Below are 19,269 nucleotides of genomic sequence, written 5' to 3'. Positions count from 1 at the left end.
AGCACCCTGCTTTTGACTAATTAGATTGGATATCTCAACAACATTTCAAAATAAAGAAGAAATAAATAGGATCATGAATAAATAGAAAAAAGAATTCTTACATCATCATCATTGAGAACACCCCAGTGAGCATCAAGAACTTTATTTACAGGGAAGTCATCAATTGGTTCCACAGGATAGACGTCACCCTTCATGAAAGAAGACAAATGTATCAAAGACCCAATCAATAAACCAAGATATGCAAAATGAATAAAGAAAAAATATAAATTACCCATGAAGTTAGTGATATCAAATAGCCATGGGCCAAAAAACTCTCATGAGTCCTCTAGTAAGATAGGAGCTAGTGACCAGAAGTTCATCAACAAACAGCAAAACATTCACAGTTTAACATCAAATTATCCAACACCAATATTATGGTAAAGCCCAGGAAAAATAAAAAATGGATTACTACTTTTGTAGATAGTCATAGTGCTAGTATCAGTGGAGCATACTGTCAAAGGTGGAGTGCTAAACTTGGTTGCTGGGGTGGTTAATCAATTTGCTTCGTCCATGTATGTCTTTATCAGTATTATACCAGGGACACTAAGAAAAGCAAAGATGGGAGGATCTGGATATACTTGGGGGAACTAGAACTGGAGTCTAATTAATATAAATTTTAAGCATAATGCTATGAGAGCTTCGAGAGAAAGAAGGTAAGAAACTAAAATCTGATTCTTGTTATTCCACAAACAATACAACAGCTCTTTCAAAGAAGAGAAGAGCTCTCCTTTGGAGAGAACTCTCCAATCAACTCTCCATCTATCTCTAGCTACCAATTAACATAACTGTTAGGACCCAAGGGTATTATTGAAATTTTTGTAATAAAAGTAGCCTCATGGTTATGATCATATTCCATGGGAAGAGCCTACATAAGGCCATGTATTGGAGGATGGGAGTTGTCTGGTTTGAATGATAATCTCTTTCCCTCTAAATTCAATTATCTCTCTCTCTCTCTCTCTCGTCTTCTAAACTCACGGTAACTTCAAGTCTCTCCTCGGAGACTTGACAATTGGTATCAGAGCCAGTCATCCTCGGTTGTGATTCTGAGCGCGAGAGTCAGTTCAATTGGTAGGATTGAGGTGAAGTGAACAGAGATAGAGATGGCAGAAGAAACTCGATTGAAACAACTGGAAAATCACCTAGAAGCAATGGAGTTCGGGATGACTCAAACGCAGGAAGCGATAGCGTAGAGCCAGGAAGAGACCAGGGTGATCTGCGATGAATTAAGGAAGGAGATGGCGTCATCCCAAGAAGGAGTTCAAGGGGAATTGGCGAAGCAAAGGAAGATATTAGATCAGTTCGGGCAGTGGATAGGCAGTGTGGTCAGCATGCTGTCCACTCTCCCTCAATTCCGATGGTCGTCAAAATTTCCTCCCCAGTCAGTTTCGAAAGCTGGCATGGCGGGCGCGAGAATTCTTCCCCAACCCCAAGGAGTCGCAGAAATGGGAAATTCATTGTACGAGGACACTAAAGAACTAGTAAGAGAATTCAATTCCCCTCGTTCTCACCAAGGCTCTATGCCGAGGTTGGAGATTCCTCTATTCGAAGGATCCAAGCCTAGGTGATGGATCCGGAGGTGTGAGAGGTTCTTTCAGTTCTATCAAATCCCTGAAAATCAACGGATCAATCTGGCCACAACCTATCTAAATGATATGGCGGATGCTTGGTTTCAAGGGTGGTATAGATCAAGGGGAATGGAGGCTAGATGGATTGATTTTGCGGAAGAAATGTGTATACGCTTCGAGGAATGAAATATGGTGGATGTGATAGAGAAGTTTAATAAACTCAAACAGGAAGGGTTGATGGCCGAATATCAGGAGAAGTTTGAAGAGTTAGGAGCTTTGATGTGGAGTGCTCAACCAACTCTCACCAATCAGTACTTCGTATCCAGCTTCATTAGTGGTCTCAAGGATGAGTTGAGGTCCATGGTAAAAATAATGATGCCAACAACGGTTAGACAAGCGGCAGAAAAGGCCAAGTTGCAAGAATTGACACTGGAGGCGATATTCAAGAGGAATAGGGTGGTTGCTAGGTCAATGCCAACTCCTAATTACTCTGCAGGAGGGAATAACATATCGTTATTATTGGGAGGGCCTTTTGGGGGTCCTAAGGTTAACTCTTTGCCTTCCCGTGCTACAACCATGGAGCATAGGCAACTTATGGGACTGTGTTTTAAATGTGGTGAGAAGTATCATGCCGGGCACTAGTGCAGGAGGCAACTCCTTAACATGGAAGGGGAGGAGGAGCCTAATGTAAACGGTCTAGAGGAGGAGGAGGATGAGGTGACTCAAGAGGCAATTGGACTAGTGAGGGAAGAAGAAACAGAGCATGAGGGAGGAGAAATTTCCTTCCATGCTTTGAAAGGTGGGCCTACTGGTCAAATCATAAAGGTGCAGGGGTAGGTGGGACAAAAGAGGTTAGTATTGATCGACAGTGACAGCACCCATAGTTTCTTAAATGAAGCCATTTCCATGGAATTGAAGTATAGATTAACAGCTACAACTCCCCTCTCAGTGACGGTGGCTAATGGGAGTAAGATGTATAGCCACAAAAGGTGTTAAGGGTTTTGTTGGGAGATGTAAGGACATGCATTCCAAGCTGACTTGAGGGTGCTGGAATTAGGTGGTTGTGACATAGTGTTGGGTGTAGATTGGATGAAGACTGTTAGTCCTCTCACCTTTGACTTCAACAAACTGGAAGTCACAATGGAAAGGGGAAATTCTAAGCTCATTTTGGAAGAGACCATGGAGCAAGGAGAATGCAAATGGATAAGGGGAGAGAAACTACAGAGATGGATGAAGAGTAAAAGAGGTTAGATAGCCCAATTGTATTCAATCCACGCATTGGAGGAGCATGAACCAGAGGGCAGGGATACATAAAATAATTTTCTATGGAAAGGAAGCTGGGTACTACTCCAATCCACCACTCAGGTACCACTTCTGAATGGCTTAACTTTACTGTTAAAGGAATTTTAGGATTGTTGAGCCAACTTACTCATATTAATTAAGTTTTGATAATTAACAAAAAGAGAATTTTTAATATACAAATTATAGTATTTTTGGTGATTAACTAAAAGAGTATTTTTCTTAAATATATTAATTGCAGCACCAAATTATTTTTTATTAATTTATAAAATATTTTTTTCATAGCATATGTATTACCAAAAATATTATTTCTTGTTAAAAATATTTTTTAGATTAATTTATAAAATATTTTCAAAACATATGCATTATTAAAAATATTATTTTCTATTAAAAATATTTTTTAATATATTTTTATGCATTATTTAAAATATTTTTTAAACATATTTTAAATTAATTTATAAAATATTTTTCTACCTTATGTATCAAAAAAAGAATATAACAAACTAGGTGTGCCCCCCATGGTTTGATCCCATAACCTCAAGCTAGCTACAGCTTTCTTTTGCCAGTTGATCTACAAGCCTCTTTGTTATTTAAGTACATATATTAAATTTAAGTTATACTAAACTTTTTCTACAATAATGGTCAAATTTTTTACCGTTAGAAAAGTGGCTAAAATGCCTATAAATACCCTTCAAACTCATTTTTTGAGCATCCAAGTACTTCCATTGCATATCCAAAGCACCCAAAAGCTCTCAAACGCTCTCAAGCAAAACATCCAAGCAATCCAAGGCTGTCGAAGCATTATTGTACATCCACCGAAGAGCTACAAGGCAAGAGAAGAAAAATTCTTCAAATTTTCTACGACAAATCTAAACTTCTCAATTTGACGTTACAAATTTATTTATTTATTTAAATATTATTGCCTTGTATAATTTGTTCTTAATTGTTTATTTGTGTCCAAGTGTGAACAAATTATTTGTAAACATTTAAATTATTATTGAGGATTGTATAGATTTCCTAAATCTGTTAAAATCTAGGTGAATCTAGTTTTCAAGGTAAGGTAGGGAGAAAACTTTGGTGTAATGGTTGCCTAGAATCTATTGTAATCTAAGTGTGTATCTAGTTTCCAATGTGAGCTAGTATGGAAACCTTGATGATTTTGATTTAGTGAAACTTCAAGGGTAGTTAGATCTTGAGAGAGTGGATTAGGTATGCGTGGAAACACCGAACCACTATAAATTGTGTTGTACTTCATATTATTTATTTTTCTTATATCTTGTGGCTTACATTTATTATTAATCTTAAACATAATTTATTAGATTTATCAAATGTATTTTCCAATAAAATCTTTAATCAATAATATTTATTAAAATTGAAAAAAAATTTAATCAAGCAATTCACCCCCCACCCCCCCTCTTGAGTGGCCATACCCTAAGGGACCAACAAGGATCTCTTTGTTGAACCTCACTCCTTACCACCCCAAAGAACCTTAGACCATTCGATATTCGTTAAACCTCACTCTAAACTAGTGAACTTGAGAGCCTATAAATACTCTCCCATACAAAAAGCGGAGATTGAAAAACAAGTGGCTAGCATGCTCTCTTCAACCATCATACGCCCTAGCCAAAGCCCCTTTACATCCCCCGTCTTACTTGTGAAAAAGAAGGATAGGACATGGAGGTTATGTGTTGACTACTAACAACTCAACTCCAATACCATCAAAAACAAATTCCCTATACCCCTCATTGATGACCTTTTAGATGAGTTACATAGGGCCAAAATATTTTCTAAATTGAACCTAAGATCTGGATATCATCAAATCCGGATGTCACCCCCTGATATACATAAGATAACCTTTTGTACTCATCAAGGACTATACGAATTTATGGTGATGCCTTTCAAACTCACCAATGCCCTAGCTACCTTTCAAGCCTTGATGAACCAAGTATTTGTCAGATCTAAGGATCTGACCGGGAGTTACTTCCAGAATTTAGGGGAAGAAGTGGCGAGAAGAAGGGAAATAAGAGAGAGGGAGAGAACGAGATAGAGAGAGAGAGAATTGAGATTGAATTAGGAGGGAAAGGACTTGTGGATTAATCTTCACATATACCCATCCTCATGAGCAACTTCTTATTTATAGGAGTTGGTTACACTAGAGACTTCCTCTAACTAACTCTCTAGAATCTCTAAGTGGTTTATTACAGTTATACCAGCCTCCTTTATACCCTGCTATACCCTTCTAATTACATACCAGCCCTTGGGCTGTGACAGTATTTCAATCTTACCTAAGGAAATTCATCATAGTTTTCTTTGATGATATCCTTATATATAGCCAAGACTTTGACCAACATTTAACCCACCTAAGAATGACATTTGAGGTCTTGAATTCTAACAAACTGTATGTTAATCTATCCAAGTGTATATTTGCTCAAAAAGAGGTGGAGTACTTAGGCCACATTATTTCAAGGAAGGGGGTGAGGACTGACCCTCAAAAGATTGCAGCTATGGTTGAGTGGCTTAGACCACAGTCAGTAAGGGGGTTCCTGGGTTTGATTGGTTATTACAAGTAGTTTGTGCAAAATTATGGGCTCATTAGCAAGCCCCTTACAGAGCTCCTCAAGAAAGACAGTTTTCAGTGGAACTCTCAAGCAAAGGCTTCCTTTCTGACCCTCAAACAAGCCATGATGGAGGCCCTTGTGCTAACCCTTCCAGATTTCTCCAAGAACTTTGTGGTGGAGACAAACGCAAGTGACAAAGGAATAGGGGTTGTGTTAATGCAGGAAGGTAGGCCCCTAGCTTACATTAGTCAGGCACTAGTTCCCAGGCATTTGGGTTTGAGTGAGTATGATAAGGAGTTACTGGCAATATTAGGGGCTATTGAGAAATGGAGACACTACCTTGAGGCCAGCCCTTTTATAATTAAAACCGACCACAAGAGTCTGCAATTTTTATCCCAGCAAAAATTGCACACTCAACTACAAAGGGAAGGGGTCTCAAAGCTGATGGGGCTAGACTACTCCATTGAGTATTGAAGAGGAAAGGAAAATATAGTGGCAAATGCTTTATCGAGGAAGGAAGAGGTTGGACAATGCCAAGCAATGTCGGCGATAATTCCAGAGTGGATGAAAGAAGTGGCTGGAAGCTATGAGCAGACACCATGGATCAGAGACCTAATGGCAAGTTTGGCAGTGCAGTCATCAAGACCCTCAAGGTACACCCTTACTGTCAAGTTTTGGAAAAAAATAACCTTACTATCTCACTTTTTTTATTCACTAGAAAAGCTTGATTTATACAAGCTTTTTTACAAAAATAGGAAACAACTAACTTTAGGAAAGAATCCTAGGATCTATACAATTTAGGATACAACCAAGATAGGAAACATAATCTAATCTAGAAGATACAATTTTACTTTTAGGAAATAATATATACAGTCAATCAATCTAGGAAACATATATAATCAATCACCAATCAATCAATCACCAATCGATCATCAATTAATCAATCACCAATCAATGATTGAATCATCAATCAATCAATCATCAATTAATCAATCACCAATCAATGATTGAATCATTCCATATCAGCTGCCATCTTTCCCAATACAGAAACATTACGCTTGCTGCTGTTTCTTGTTACTTAGGGAAACCCTAGCTGCTGACACTCCCCCTCAAGATTGAGCGTGTATATCTTGCATCCCAATTTTGCTTATCATCCTGTTAAACAATGGTGCCGGCAGGCCTTTAGTTAGCATGTTTGCTAACTGATCTTGTGATGAGATGTATGGTGTGCATATCAGCCCACTATCCAATTTCTCCTTGATAATGTGCCTATCTACTTCAATGTGCTTTGTCCTATCATGTTGAACAGGATTATGAGCGATACTGATTGCCGATTTGTTGTCACAGTAGAGCTTCATAGGCGTAGTCCACTCAATCTTGAGATCATTTAAAAGAATTTTTAGCCACAATAATTCACACATACCTAGAGCCATGGAACGAAATTCTGCCTCAGCACTTGACCTAGCCACCACATTTTGTTTTTTGCTCCTCCACGTTACCAAATTGCCTCCTAACATAGTACAATATCCGGAAGTAGATCTTTTATCTATAACAGAGCCTGCATAGTCTGAATCTGTGTAGGCCTCAAGGGTCATAACTTCTCATTTTTTAAACAAAATGCCTCTTCCAAGTGCTCCTTTTAGATAGTGGAGTATTCGATACACAGCTTTAAGATGGACTTCCCTTGGGTTATGCATGAATTGACTAACCACCCCCACAGCATAGGCTATATCTGGCCGAGTATGGGCCAAATATATTAGCTTTCCAACCAGCCCTCGGTAAACTCCTTTGTCAACCTTATCTCCTTCTAGAGCTTCTCCTAACTTATGATTTGGGTCAATGGGTGTGTCACTTGCTTTGCAGCCTAGCAATCCGGTCTCCTTTAAAAGGTCTATCACATATTTTTGCTGAGATATGAATATGCCCTCTTTAGAATGAGCCACCTCTATTCCCAAGAAATATTTTAATCTCCCCAAATCTTTGATTTCAAACTCCTTTAACAAGCACTCCTTTAATTGAGTCATCCCTTTTTTGTCATTGCCGGTAACAACAATATCATCTACATACACAATTAACACAGTTACTCCCCATGTGGCCGAATGTTGAATAAAAAAAGTATGGTCTCCTTGGCTTTGTCTATACCCCATGCCAAGCATAACACTCGTGAATCTCCAAAACCAAGCCCATGGGGACTATTTCAGTCCATATAGGGCTTTTTTTAGTTTGCATACAACCGGCCCTTGTGTGGCTATTTCATAACCTGATGGTATTTCCATATATACTTCCTCCTCTAGGTTACCATGTAAAAATGCATTTTTCACGTCAAACTGATGCAATGGCCAACCTAGATTAGCAGCTAACGAAAGGACTCTAACTGTATTTAGTTTAGCCACTGGTGCAAAAGTGTCCAAATAGTCTACCCCATACACTTGTGTATATCCCTTGGCAACCAATCTTGCTTTGTACTGATCTAGAGATCCATCAGACTTATATTTCACAGTATAGACCCATTTACAACCCATTGGATGTTTTCCTTTAGGCAATTTTACCACTTCCCAGGTCTGATTTTTTTTCAAGGCTGTCATCTCAGCTTCCATGGCATCCTTCCAATTCTTATTCCCTATAGCTTCAGAAAAACTTTTTGGAATAGGGATGGTATGTAGGCTGGTAAGAAAGGCTTTATGGGTAGGAGACAACTTAGAAAAGGAAAGAAATAGGTGTAATGGATGCTCGGTACAAGTTCTTTTCCCTTTTCTTAGAGCAATGGGCCAATCAAGGTCGTAGTTATCTGGTTGGACAATAGCTTCAGCAGATTTTGTACAGCTCATATGAGTCATATCAAGAGAATTGGTTGCGGGAATACCTGGTGATGACTCTGAAATGGCAGGATTGTCAGTGTTATTCCTGTTTGTAGAGACCGTAGAACTAGGACTTGTAGAGGATGCAGGAGCTTGCATAGGACTAGATTCGGTTTTATTCCTCCTTGAGTATACCTGTATAGGCCGAGGAGTAGAAGGTGAAACTTTCTCAGGTGTCATGTTTTTCGAGTCTTTCTGTTTAGGAGATGGGTTCAAGGATAGCAGATTAGGGTCAAGAAGAAAAGAGGAATCCCTATTAATCAAGGTCTGATTTTGTTCTAAAAAAGTTGATGATCTGAAGTACGACTCATTTTCAGCAAAGGTAACATCAACAGATACAAAATATTTCTTTGAAGGAGGATGATAGCATCGATAGCCTTTTTGTGTAGATGAATATCCAATAACTACACATTTTAAGGCACGAGGATCTAGTTTCCCTCTATTGGCTATTGGAATATGAACATAGGCCGTGCACCCGAATATCTTGGGCTGCCAATTACTAGTCACATGGAAGTCAAGAAAATGACTCATCAATAGTTGAATAGGACTTTGAGATTCTAGGGTTTTAGATGGCAATCTGTTGATAAGATTGGTGGCAGTTAGGGCTGCTTCTCCCCAATAATGATGAGGGACATTATGGTGAAAAAGAAGTGCTCGAATAACAGCTAGAAGATGACCATTTTTCCTCTCGATTACCTCATTTTGTTGAGAGGTGTAAGGACAAGAAGACTCATGAATAATACCTTTTTGTTGAAAGAAAGCAGATAGAGTGTGATTGAAGAAATCTTTAGCATTATCAGATCTAAACCGCTTTATATTTACCCCAAACTGAGTCTTAACCATGTTGTAAAAATTGGGGAAAACATGGCTTACTTCTGACTTGGCTTTCAACAAATATAACCACACCACTCTAATACAATCATCAACAAATAAGACAAACCATCTTGTCCCAGAAATATTGGGAACACTTGATGGACCCCAAATATCACTATGGATTAAAGAGAAGGGGAAATCAGTCCTTTTATTAGAAAGAGGGAAAGAAACCCTTTCATGTTTGGCAAGTTCACAATCAGCACAATGAAAGTGACTAAAATCCAGACTTTTAGCTAAATTAGGAAACATTAATTTGAGAGTAAGAAAGGAAGGATGACCCATTTTATAATGCTGTAACCACATCTCATCCTCGTTGGATTGAGCTAGGCATGACATAAGAGGAAGAGACTCCTTGTCCGGCCCTACTGATTCCTCGAGGTAATAAAGCCCCTCTTTAGCCCTAGCAAGCCCAATCATCCTCTTCTTGCCCTGTTCCTGTATCTCATAGACATTGGAATAAAAATATACACTGCAATTAGTATCCTCAATAAGTTTTTGAACAGATATAAGATTAGCAAATAATTTGGGGACATGAAGGACATTCTTGAGGGTTAGGTGATCATTGAGAAGAATATCTCCTTGACCAGCAACGATAATGAGTGAGCCATCTGCCATTGTAATTTTTCTAAAGCTAGGACGAGGATTATAGGAAGTAAACAATTGTGGATGGGATGTCATGTGGTCTAAAGCACCCGAGTCTAGGATCCAACAATGTTGGTGTAAAGTTTCTGAAGCATGTAGGGAAAAAGTGTAGGAAGCAATACCTGTGAGAGCAAGAGAGCTACCTTTTTCTGCCTTTTTATCTAGAGATCCTAGAAAATTTTTTAGTTTTTCAATTTCTGCCTTGTTGAGTTCAAGAGACTGTCCCCCATGCTCCAATCCTCTCGGTTCCAGTTGTTGCTGACTGTTGGCTACTACTATATGCACTTGACTCCTTGGTGGTCCCCCTCTAGATGGCTTTCCATGGAGCTTCCAACACTTCTCTATGGTGTGCATAGGTTTTTTACAAAAGGTACACCATAAAGAATCCCTATCCACTGGTTTCTTTTCATCCCTAGGGCCTTTGTTTTGATTATGAGTTTTTAAAGACACTAGGGCAGAACTCTCACTGGAGATAGCTTCTAGCATCACACCCCTTCTCCCTTCTTCTGCTCTTATTAAGGAGATTACCTCATTCAAGGAAGGTAAATCCTCTTTGCCAAGAATCTGCACTCTGACCGCATCAAATTCACTGTTGAGGCCGGCCAATAAGTCATATATCCGCTCATTTTCAACAAATCTCTTATGGAGTGCAGCATCCTCACTACATTTCATCTTCAAACATTGGTAGTGATCTAGCTCTTGCCATAGAGTTTGCAACATATTTGCATACTCCGTGATGGTCTTCGAGCCTTGTTTGGTTGCTGCCACCCTTGCCCGTATTTCATAGATTTGGGCTGCATCTTTAACCTTGGAACATGTCAACTTTATGGCCTCCCAAATATCCTTGGCTGTGGTCAAAAACATGACAGTGTCACTGATCTCTGGAACCATGGAATTCCAAAGCCAGGACATTACCAAGGAATCTTCCTCGTCCTATGCTGCGAACGCTAAATCACCTTCTTTTGGGCCCGTTCCTAACAAGTGGCTAAGCTTCCCCTTCCTTTTAAGAAAGGTCCAGATCAACTATGACCACTTTAGGTAGGTTTTCCCGTTCAAACGATAGGCTGCCTGGAGAGACTGCAATTCTCCTCCTAAGGTCCCATTTTGAGTTCCAGCAATTGGAACTTCTGAGGTATGGCAGGAATTGGCTGTATCTGATGTAGGTTCTTGGACGAAAGACATCTCCTGGCCAAGATTCAGATGACAAACGAAAGATGGGAAGACTGGTAAGGATAGGCTTTGTAGATCCCAGAGAATTGTAAAACAAAAACAATCCCTAGGGCTCTAATACCATGTCAAGTTTTGGAAAAAAATAACCTTACTATCTCACTTTTTTTATTCACTAGAAAAGCTTGATTTATACAATATTCTTTACAAAAATAGGAAATAACTAACTTTAGGAAAGAATCCTAGAATCTATACAATTTAGGATACAACCAAGATAGAAAACATAATCTAATCTAGAAGATACAATTTTACTTTTAGGAAATAATATATATAGTCAATCAATCTAGGAAACATATATAATCAATCATCAATTAATCAATCACCAATCAATGATTGAATCATCAATCAATCAATCACCAATCAATCATCAATTAATCAATCACCAATCAATTATTGAATCATTCCATATCAGCTGCCATCTTTTCCAATACAGACTCATTACTCTTGCTGCTGTTTCTTGTTACTTAGGGAAACCCTAGCTGCTGACACTTACTAATGGGCTAATGCGGTTCAAAGAAAGAGTGGTGGTGGGTGATGATGAAGCATTAAGGAAAAGGATACTAACTAACTTATATGAATCACCAATGGGAGGCCATTTGGGCATCAGGGCAACCTCCACAAAGTGAGACAATTATTGTAATATCCCAAAATTTGAAAATAAATAATAATTATTCTAACTGGTGTTTGAGGACATCAATGAATATTTGGGAATTTAAGAGGAAGTATGTATTTATGTGATTTTGAAAAAAAATAAGAAATTTATGGTTGATAATTATTAATTATTGTATTTGTGGGTTTAAAGGAAATATTAATTTATTTGGGTATTTGGAGATTTAAGAAAAATATTTATTTATGTTATTTTGAGAAAATAATTGAGTTAATTGGGAGTAATTAAGGAAATAGTAAAATAAATTAAATTGGTGGATTTTTTGAAAGTTTTAGGGTGTAAGTGAAATAAGTGGAAATGGAATTTTGGGTGCATGTGTAATTAAACGTTATTGTGTGGGGTTAAAATGTGATTTGCAGAAGTGGTTGTGATTTACTATAAAATTAATTGGCCGCGTATAAAGAGCAAAGGAAGTGGCCAGCCCAGCGATCGCGTGCATGCGAGCGCTGGCGTGAGGTGCGGGATCGAGGCCTGGGGTGCGCGCGGCTGGGGGGGAAGAAGAAATTAAATTTTGGGCAGCAGAGGCGGCCCAAAACGGCGCCGTTTTGGGGTGCCAGTGCTGGCCCCTTGCGCGGCCACGTGGCGCGCGCTGGCGCGCCCAGCGGCTGCCTCTCTCACGCCCACTGTTTTGCTTCTTTTAAGGCCAATTTTGGTCGAATTTGAAGCAGAATCAGAGGAAGAAAATGGAGAAGAAGAACAACGCGTTGGGGCTAATTTTTTTGGAGAAATTTCAAGATTAATCGAGGTTTAAATGCGGTTTAATTAGCCAGGTAAGTAAATAATTTTGTATTAAACATTCTCTACGGTTGAAATTTCATTTTGAGTCCAATTTTGTTAACTTTGGGAGTGTATATTAATTTACAGCGTGTATTAATTTGGTGGTGTTCAAGCGTGGGAACGTTGTAATCAGCTTAAACAAGGCAAGCTCCTTCTACCTTTGCGATCTCTTTCCATTTGGTGAACCCCTTGTCTTCCCTTAATTCGGTTCGGTTTTGCGTATTAATTATATGAATTAAGAATGTTTTTGGGCATGATTTAATTTAAAATAAATATGAGATTTATTGGGATTTTATTTGCAGTGCGCCTACGTGGGATTTTAAACGATTAAATTATTTATATTACACGGTTAGATTTAATTAATGCGAGCCAGGGTTTTATTAATCGCTATTAAATGTTTTACTTCACAGTAGGAGTACAAGAAATGCAAGAAACGGCCATGTAAAGGCAAGCTCCTAACCCTCTCCTCATGATCTTTAGTTCCCGTGAAAGACCCCATGATTTCCTGTATTTTATCCTCTCCCTTACTCTAATTCGGCACCTAGCATTAATTATTGAATCATTATTCATTTATTTTAATTTAAATTAAATCCGAGACTTCTAGAATTTTATTCGTTGTGAGCCTATGGGGGTTTGTACCGCCCCCACTCCTTTTGGGAATGATGCTGAACTAGCCTGAGAACTAGGTTCCTAGACGTGCGGGTTTATTTATTGTTTTTCTTGGATTTATTTATGGTTCGGTTAGAGCTATCGAGCAGTAGGGCAGGGGTCGGTTGTTGGTGACATTGGGGTAGACTATTGTGCGACCCTGAAGTGGACCGTCGGGTGGACACTCCTAGTCACTGGCCGTTAACCGGTGCCGGGCACTGCCGACTAGCTCTGCCGGTATGTGATTTACTGCACGTTTAGATTTATTATATTATTGTTCATGATTTGATATGCACATGGGTACGGGTTGCATGTTGGGATATTCATTTATTGAGTATGCTTGGACACCACATGCTAGCTTGGTCAGGTTGCATCCACCACGGGCATATGCATCGCGTGTGGTTTACTATGTGGACGGAGTATGGCCTGATGTCTAGATGTATGGGCGCCAGTGTATCACGTTGATACTCACTACGCCATTGCATTGTTATGTGCATTGCATGGTTACTGGTAGTATTTAGTTCTCGAACGGGAGTACCATTCTGAGGGAGCCTATGGCTCGGCTGTCGGGAGTACCGACATGGACGGGTGACAGGAGTACCGACCCGGGACAGCGCGCGCAGGTTTGTTGAAGATACATGTTGCCTTTCAAGGCAGCGGCAGATTGGTATGGACTTGGGTGCCATGTATCTCATGTGGGCCCCAAGGACCGGTATATGCTTTTATTATGCTATGCTATTGTGTTGTAGCATCTCATGACTTGTGTGTACATGGGGGTTTATTCTGAGAGAGAGTTTATTGGATTCATACAACCTTCAGCCTTTCTTTTCTTATGCTTGCTGAGTCTCTTGACTCACCTTGTTTTCCATCATTCCAGGTAATGGCAGCGTAGGCCATGGCAAGGGAGTCATCTCTTAGCGGCAAAGTCGGTATGGTATACAGGCAGTCCCGTCAATCCCTGTCAACTCTGATGGTTGAGTAGGATTTACTCTATTATTTTTATTGTGCCAAGTCATTCCTCGAGTCTCGGATATATTGGCATAGGAGTCTGTTTTTATTTATTGATCTTGTGATTGCTGTACTTGCGGTGTTCCCGTAGTGCATGCATGTATATAGCTTTCGCTTCCGTTGTTTTAATTCTTGTGTATGCATGCTAGGGTGCTTTTGTCTTTCGTGTTCATTCTTTTTCTCTTCCGTAGGCGCTCCCGTTCGGGTAGTTCGGGTGGTTGAGATATTCGGGCGGGGGTGCTTACAATTATTTTTTTGGCCAGGGCAGAAAAAAGAAGTAGTGAACTTTGTCTTATCATGTTCAATCTGTCAGAGGTGTAAACATGAGAATGTGTCCTACTCAGGTCTTCTACAACCCCTAGAAATTCTAGAGTAGGCATGGGAGGGAGTATCTATGGACTTTGTTGAAGGGTTGCCAAAATCAGAAGGGCAAAATGTGGTCATGGTAGTGGTGGATAAGCTGACCAAGTTCGCACACTTCATCAGCCTAACCCATCCCTTTACTGCACAGGAGATAGCAATGGTGCTTATGGACTTGGTGGTGAAGATCCATGGCATGCCAAAGTCAATTGTCTTTGATAGGGACAAGATTTTTATGAGTACTTTCTGGCAGGAGTTGTTTTAAGGATTGGGAGTGGGATTACACATGTCTACTGCCTACCATCCACAAACAAATGCCAAACTGAGAGAGTCAACCAATGTTTGGAGGGCTACTTGAGATGCATGTGTCACACTAAACCTAAGAGTTGGCATAAATGGTTGTCTTTAGCCCAGTGGTGGTACAATTCAAGCCACCACAGTGCCATTAACATGAGCCCTTTCGAAACAGTATTTGGGTACAAGCCCCCTCTGATTCCAACCCTATCTAGTGCCATAGCCACCATGGCCACAGTGGAATAGTATCTTTAGCAAAGGTAGGAAGTTCTAAGGATACTCAAGAAGGAGAGTATAGTTCAAAATCGGATGAAGCAGCACACTGATCAAAAAAGGAGTGATCGGTCCTTTGAGGTGGGGGATAGAGTCTTCTTAAGGTTGAAAAGGTTCTTACAACAACCTTTTACAACCATACCAACATCTAAACTAAACCCCAAGTACTTTGGGTCCTATGAGGTGGAGTCAAAGGTTGGGAAGGTGGCCTACAAACTGAGATTACCTAAAGGAGTCAGCGTGCACCTGGTGTTCCACGTATCCCTCCTAAAGAAGTCCATTGAGCCCCATGCTACTATCAGTCCCGACCTACCACAAATGAATGAAGAGGAAGAAAGAGTAGTAGAACCCCCAAGCTATTTTGGATAGAAGGGTATTATATCAGGGCTCAGTGCCATTGACTCAGGTGCTAGTAAGATGGACATAGAAAGACCCCAACTACACGACATGGGAGTACTTGCCGGAGTTACTCGATCAATTCCCATGAGCTACAGGGCTACTCTAAATTCTTGGGGACAAGAATTGTTTCTAAGGGTGGGGAAATGTTAGGACTTGAGGGTATTATTGAAATTTTTGTAATAAAAGTAGCCACATGGCCACTTGCATGTAAGTAGTTAAAGAGGAGGCTCACAGTTATGATCATATTCCGTGGGAAGAGCCTATATAAGGCCATGTATTGGAGGATGGGAGTTATCCAATTTGAATGATAATCTCTTTCCCTTTAAATTCAATTCTTTCTCTCTCCCTTTTCCTTTTCCCTCCAAATTCTCTCTCTCTCTCTCTCTCTCTCTCTCTCTCTCTCTCTCCTAAACTCACGGTAACTTCAAGTCTCTCCTCGGAGAGTTGACAATAACTACAACTAACTTTCATCTGTTAAAATCAGTAGAGACAACTACTAACTAATTAACAGCCACTAACTGCCAATCAATTAACAAACAACTGAGTAACCAACATCTACAACAGTTATGCATAGCTAATGGCCAGAATTCATACCACAGGCCCACAATTTAGATAACAAAAAGGAAAGAAAGAAAGAAAAGGAATCCATCCATATCCTAGTTTTATGAACTAATGCAGAACCACCTCAGGATGTCAGAACTCTGGTCAGTCCATTTTCTGTTTATTCCTGTTATATCTGTTATTTGTAAAAGCTACAGATGTTAAGAAAACTTCAGATAAGGTTTACAGGTAGGAGATACAACACCACCTATCATGTTATAGCATGTAAACAGGAACAGAGAACAAAATGTAAGCTTCTTCTAGTAACCAAGAAAACATTTTACGTTTCCTAAGGCAATCAAACAAAAAATCCATAAAGCACTAGGCCAGGAATTAGAGTCTTGATATATTTTCTAATATTTACATATAGGAAAGCAGTAGTGCATGAAGCCACTAACTTGGACACATTAAAGGAGAAATTATGAAGGCAAAATCAATATCCTCCCCAAAAAATAACCCCCTGTATTGGTAAATCTTATCAAGTGTTGGTAATTTATGATGAAAAATGGTAGAAATGATCAACAAACTATTCTTTATATTTTGGAGTACAAGGGGCAGTGCATTATGAGTTGCCTACATTAATTAGAAAAAAACAATTCAAATGGTGATCAAAATAATACTGTTGAAGTTTGCCTAGAGTTTTGATGCGGTAGAAGATCAGTGATGTTGAAGTCTATCGGCTGGAAGTTTTTAGATCAATTAGGTTTTTAAATATAAGTGTAATTACTTTGTAATTTGGAGGGCCTAATTGTAATTTCTCAAAGTAGTTAGTTACCTTGAGAATCTCGCCATTTTCTATATATAGGAGGGCGAGGTAGGCAGTCGTGTGACCAATTAGGAGAGAGCTTCTGGTTGTCTATGTTCGAGTAAGCAGTTCCGTTCTTGAGAAAGAGAGAAAGGCAGTTTAGTCTTGTGTATTTCTTGGGAGAATGTGTGCTTATGCTCGGGGAGATAGATGAGTGTTTAGAAGCTTGGTGTACTGATCTTTGTTATCCTAATAAAGGCTGTTTGAAGTGGGTGTTGATTGCTGGATGTAGGTTTGCCTAAAGGCATTCCGAACCAGGGTATATCTTGTCTCTTTTGGTTTTGTTTTATCTTTTCTAATTCTGTTTTCGTTGCTGGTTCTGTGTGGTTTTCTATTTCTGCGAGTTGCTTTGAATTCGCAAGGGAATTCTCTTTGGTTGGCTTCGGTAATCAGTCCTAAATATCAACAAATACAAGCATATGTTTAACAGGGAAATTCAGACAGCTTATTTCTCAAACTCATAATTTTATTTGAATATGTGCTACTGCTAGTTGCTATCTTATGCCTGAAGAGAAGAAACAAAAGTGTATAGCGAGCAAAAAAATCTGTTATGAGTTTACAAGAAGGCATACCCTAGCAGATGTATCAGAATCTCCATCAAGTGTTCTCTTCCTCTTCTGTACAGAAATGTCCACTGGTGTTGTTCCTTCAAGATCTGGATATGAAGCTGCCGAATATCGCCAAAAAGGAGCAGACTCCCCCATCTTTTCTCTCCTCAAGGCAATCTAAAGGTCCAAAAGTTAAGAATGATAAAAGCATACAGGTTTGAATGGACAATCTAGATAAGCCATGAAATAAAAAAAAAAAGAAAAGAAGAAAGAATGACTAGAATGTTTCGCCAAAGTATTTTAGTTGAAATACCAACCTTTCCAGTTCTGGCAATTTCACGAATTCCAAACTTGATCAAATTTCTTTGCACTGCAACCATCTTCCCTGGGTCTCCAGTCACCTGAATCCCAGGTAAAAGATTATGAAGGGTAAGGAAACAGTCAGGCTCTCCATGAAATTGCAAATGCAATATGCCTAGAAACCTTAACCTTCACCTGAAGTATGGCATTGGGGTCCTAGGACTATAAGCAATCACGCAAACAAGAAGCACATTGAATATTATACAAAAGCACCTAAAAAAGATGAAGATCGCCAATGACAGCATAGCTTCAATCAGCTGGTATAGAAAAATTTTACCAAATTGTTCGCTTAAAAATTTCCTAGGTGCAACCCTTTTCTTTTGAAGTTGACATGTTACATATGTACTTGAGGATTTATTTTCTCAGAAACAATAAATGCTTAATTTTCATTAGATATTTTATTCATGCTTTACATTATGACTTGGTATTCCAAAAAAACATCCAACAGTCCAACCAACATATACTTCTCTTGCATATGTTAATAATTCGGCAAGAATCCAAATTTTTTATCTGATGAACTTTAAGAGTATTCTCTACTACAGATAAAGCAATTTGGCACAATTTCAGGAGAATCAAATCGCTCATGAGTTTCCTGACTATCTTTCAAGGATTCTACAATTTCTAAATATGGCAGGGTTCTGGGTTTGTCTCAAAATCAGTCCATAGCTATAGAAGGGAAGGTGTTGAATTCAAGTGAGGACGATTCATGCAAAGCTCACACCAGCTAAAACCATAAGAAGACTGTCAGATAATATGGACAAGGTTAAAACAAGAGGATAATGATTGCTTCTAGAAAGAGATTTTCACTTCTAAACAGACAAGCAACTTGTTTTCTAAATAAATCCACGGAGCCTGAAATTTGCCTGCTTCAACTTTCCTGTTTCTTTTCATATGCTTCGTGGCAAAATAGCTGCATATTTTTCATATGGGATTGCATATCTTAATGGTTACTCAGGCAAATGCAGGGATGTGATTCACTGATGGTTACAAGTAATTATACCTATCAAGTTCCTAAACATTACAGCACACAAAACTTTCCGAAACAAGCAAAAATCAATCAAAGCATGGGTAACATTATTCAAGATACAATATGTAATTGCTATTGATTTCTGAATCTCACTCAACAGCTATGAGATTTCATATTCCAAGTGTTGCATCATTGCCTCATTGTCAATGGTTTGAACACATCTTTCTCAGTTATGCATTTATCTGCAATATTTTAACCTTTTGTTTTTCCTTGCTAATAAAGACAATAAAATGATTACTCAGAATTCTAATAATCAAAACTCTTAAACCATGGGATTGGAAAATTGATGGTATATTAATATATATTAAAGAAACGAATAATAAAACTTCCTTTAGAATGGCCATGTACCTCCTTTAGAACTTCTGGCCAATCCAAATATTAGAGAAATGGGGATTTTAATAACACATTCGAGTATTAAATGATTTAGGCTCCTTGACAAGTT

General features: G+C 39.0%; 1 protein-coding gene across 2 annotated transcripts in view; it reads right to left on the bottom strand.

The window, feature by feature from the left end:
- Positions 1-19,269, bottom strand: part of LOC127788609 (acetolactate synthase small subunit 2, chloroplastic) — a 47,817-nt gene that overhangs the window by 7,618 nt on the left and 20,930 nt on the right. For both annotated transcript variants that reach the window (XM_052317086.1, XM_052317087.1), the window contains exons 5-7: positions 17,758-17,841; positions 17,465-17,617; positions 102-188 (exon numbers count right to left, since the gene is read on the bottom strand). In XM_052317086.1, coding sequence (XP_052173046.1) covers positions 102-188; positions 17,465-17,617; positions 17,758-17,841 — 324 coding nt within the window. The remainder of the gene's footprint in view (positions 1-101; positions 189-17,464; positions 17,618-17,757; positions 17,842-19,269) is intronic.

The sequence above is a fragment of the Diospyros lotus genome, chromosome 13 (genome assembly GCF_014633365.1).
Source record: "Diospyros lotus cultivar Yz01 chromosome 13, ASM1463336v1, whole genome shotgun sequence".
In the NCBI taxonomy this organism is placed as follows: Eukaryota; Viridiplantae; Streptophyta; class Magnoliopsida; order Ericales; family Ebenaceae; genus Diospyros; species Diospyros lotus.
The sequence above is the reverse complement of the archived record's forward strand: the minus strand, read 5'-3'. Positions and strand labels throughout refer to the sequence as shown.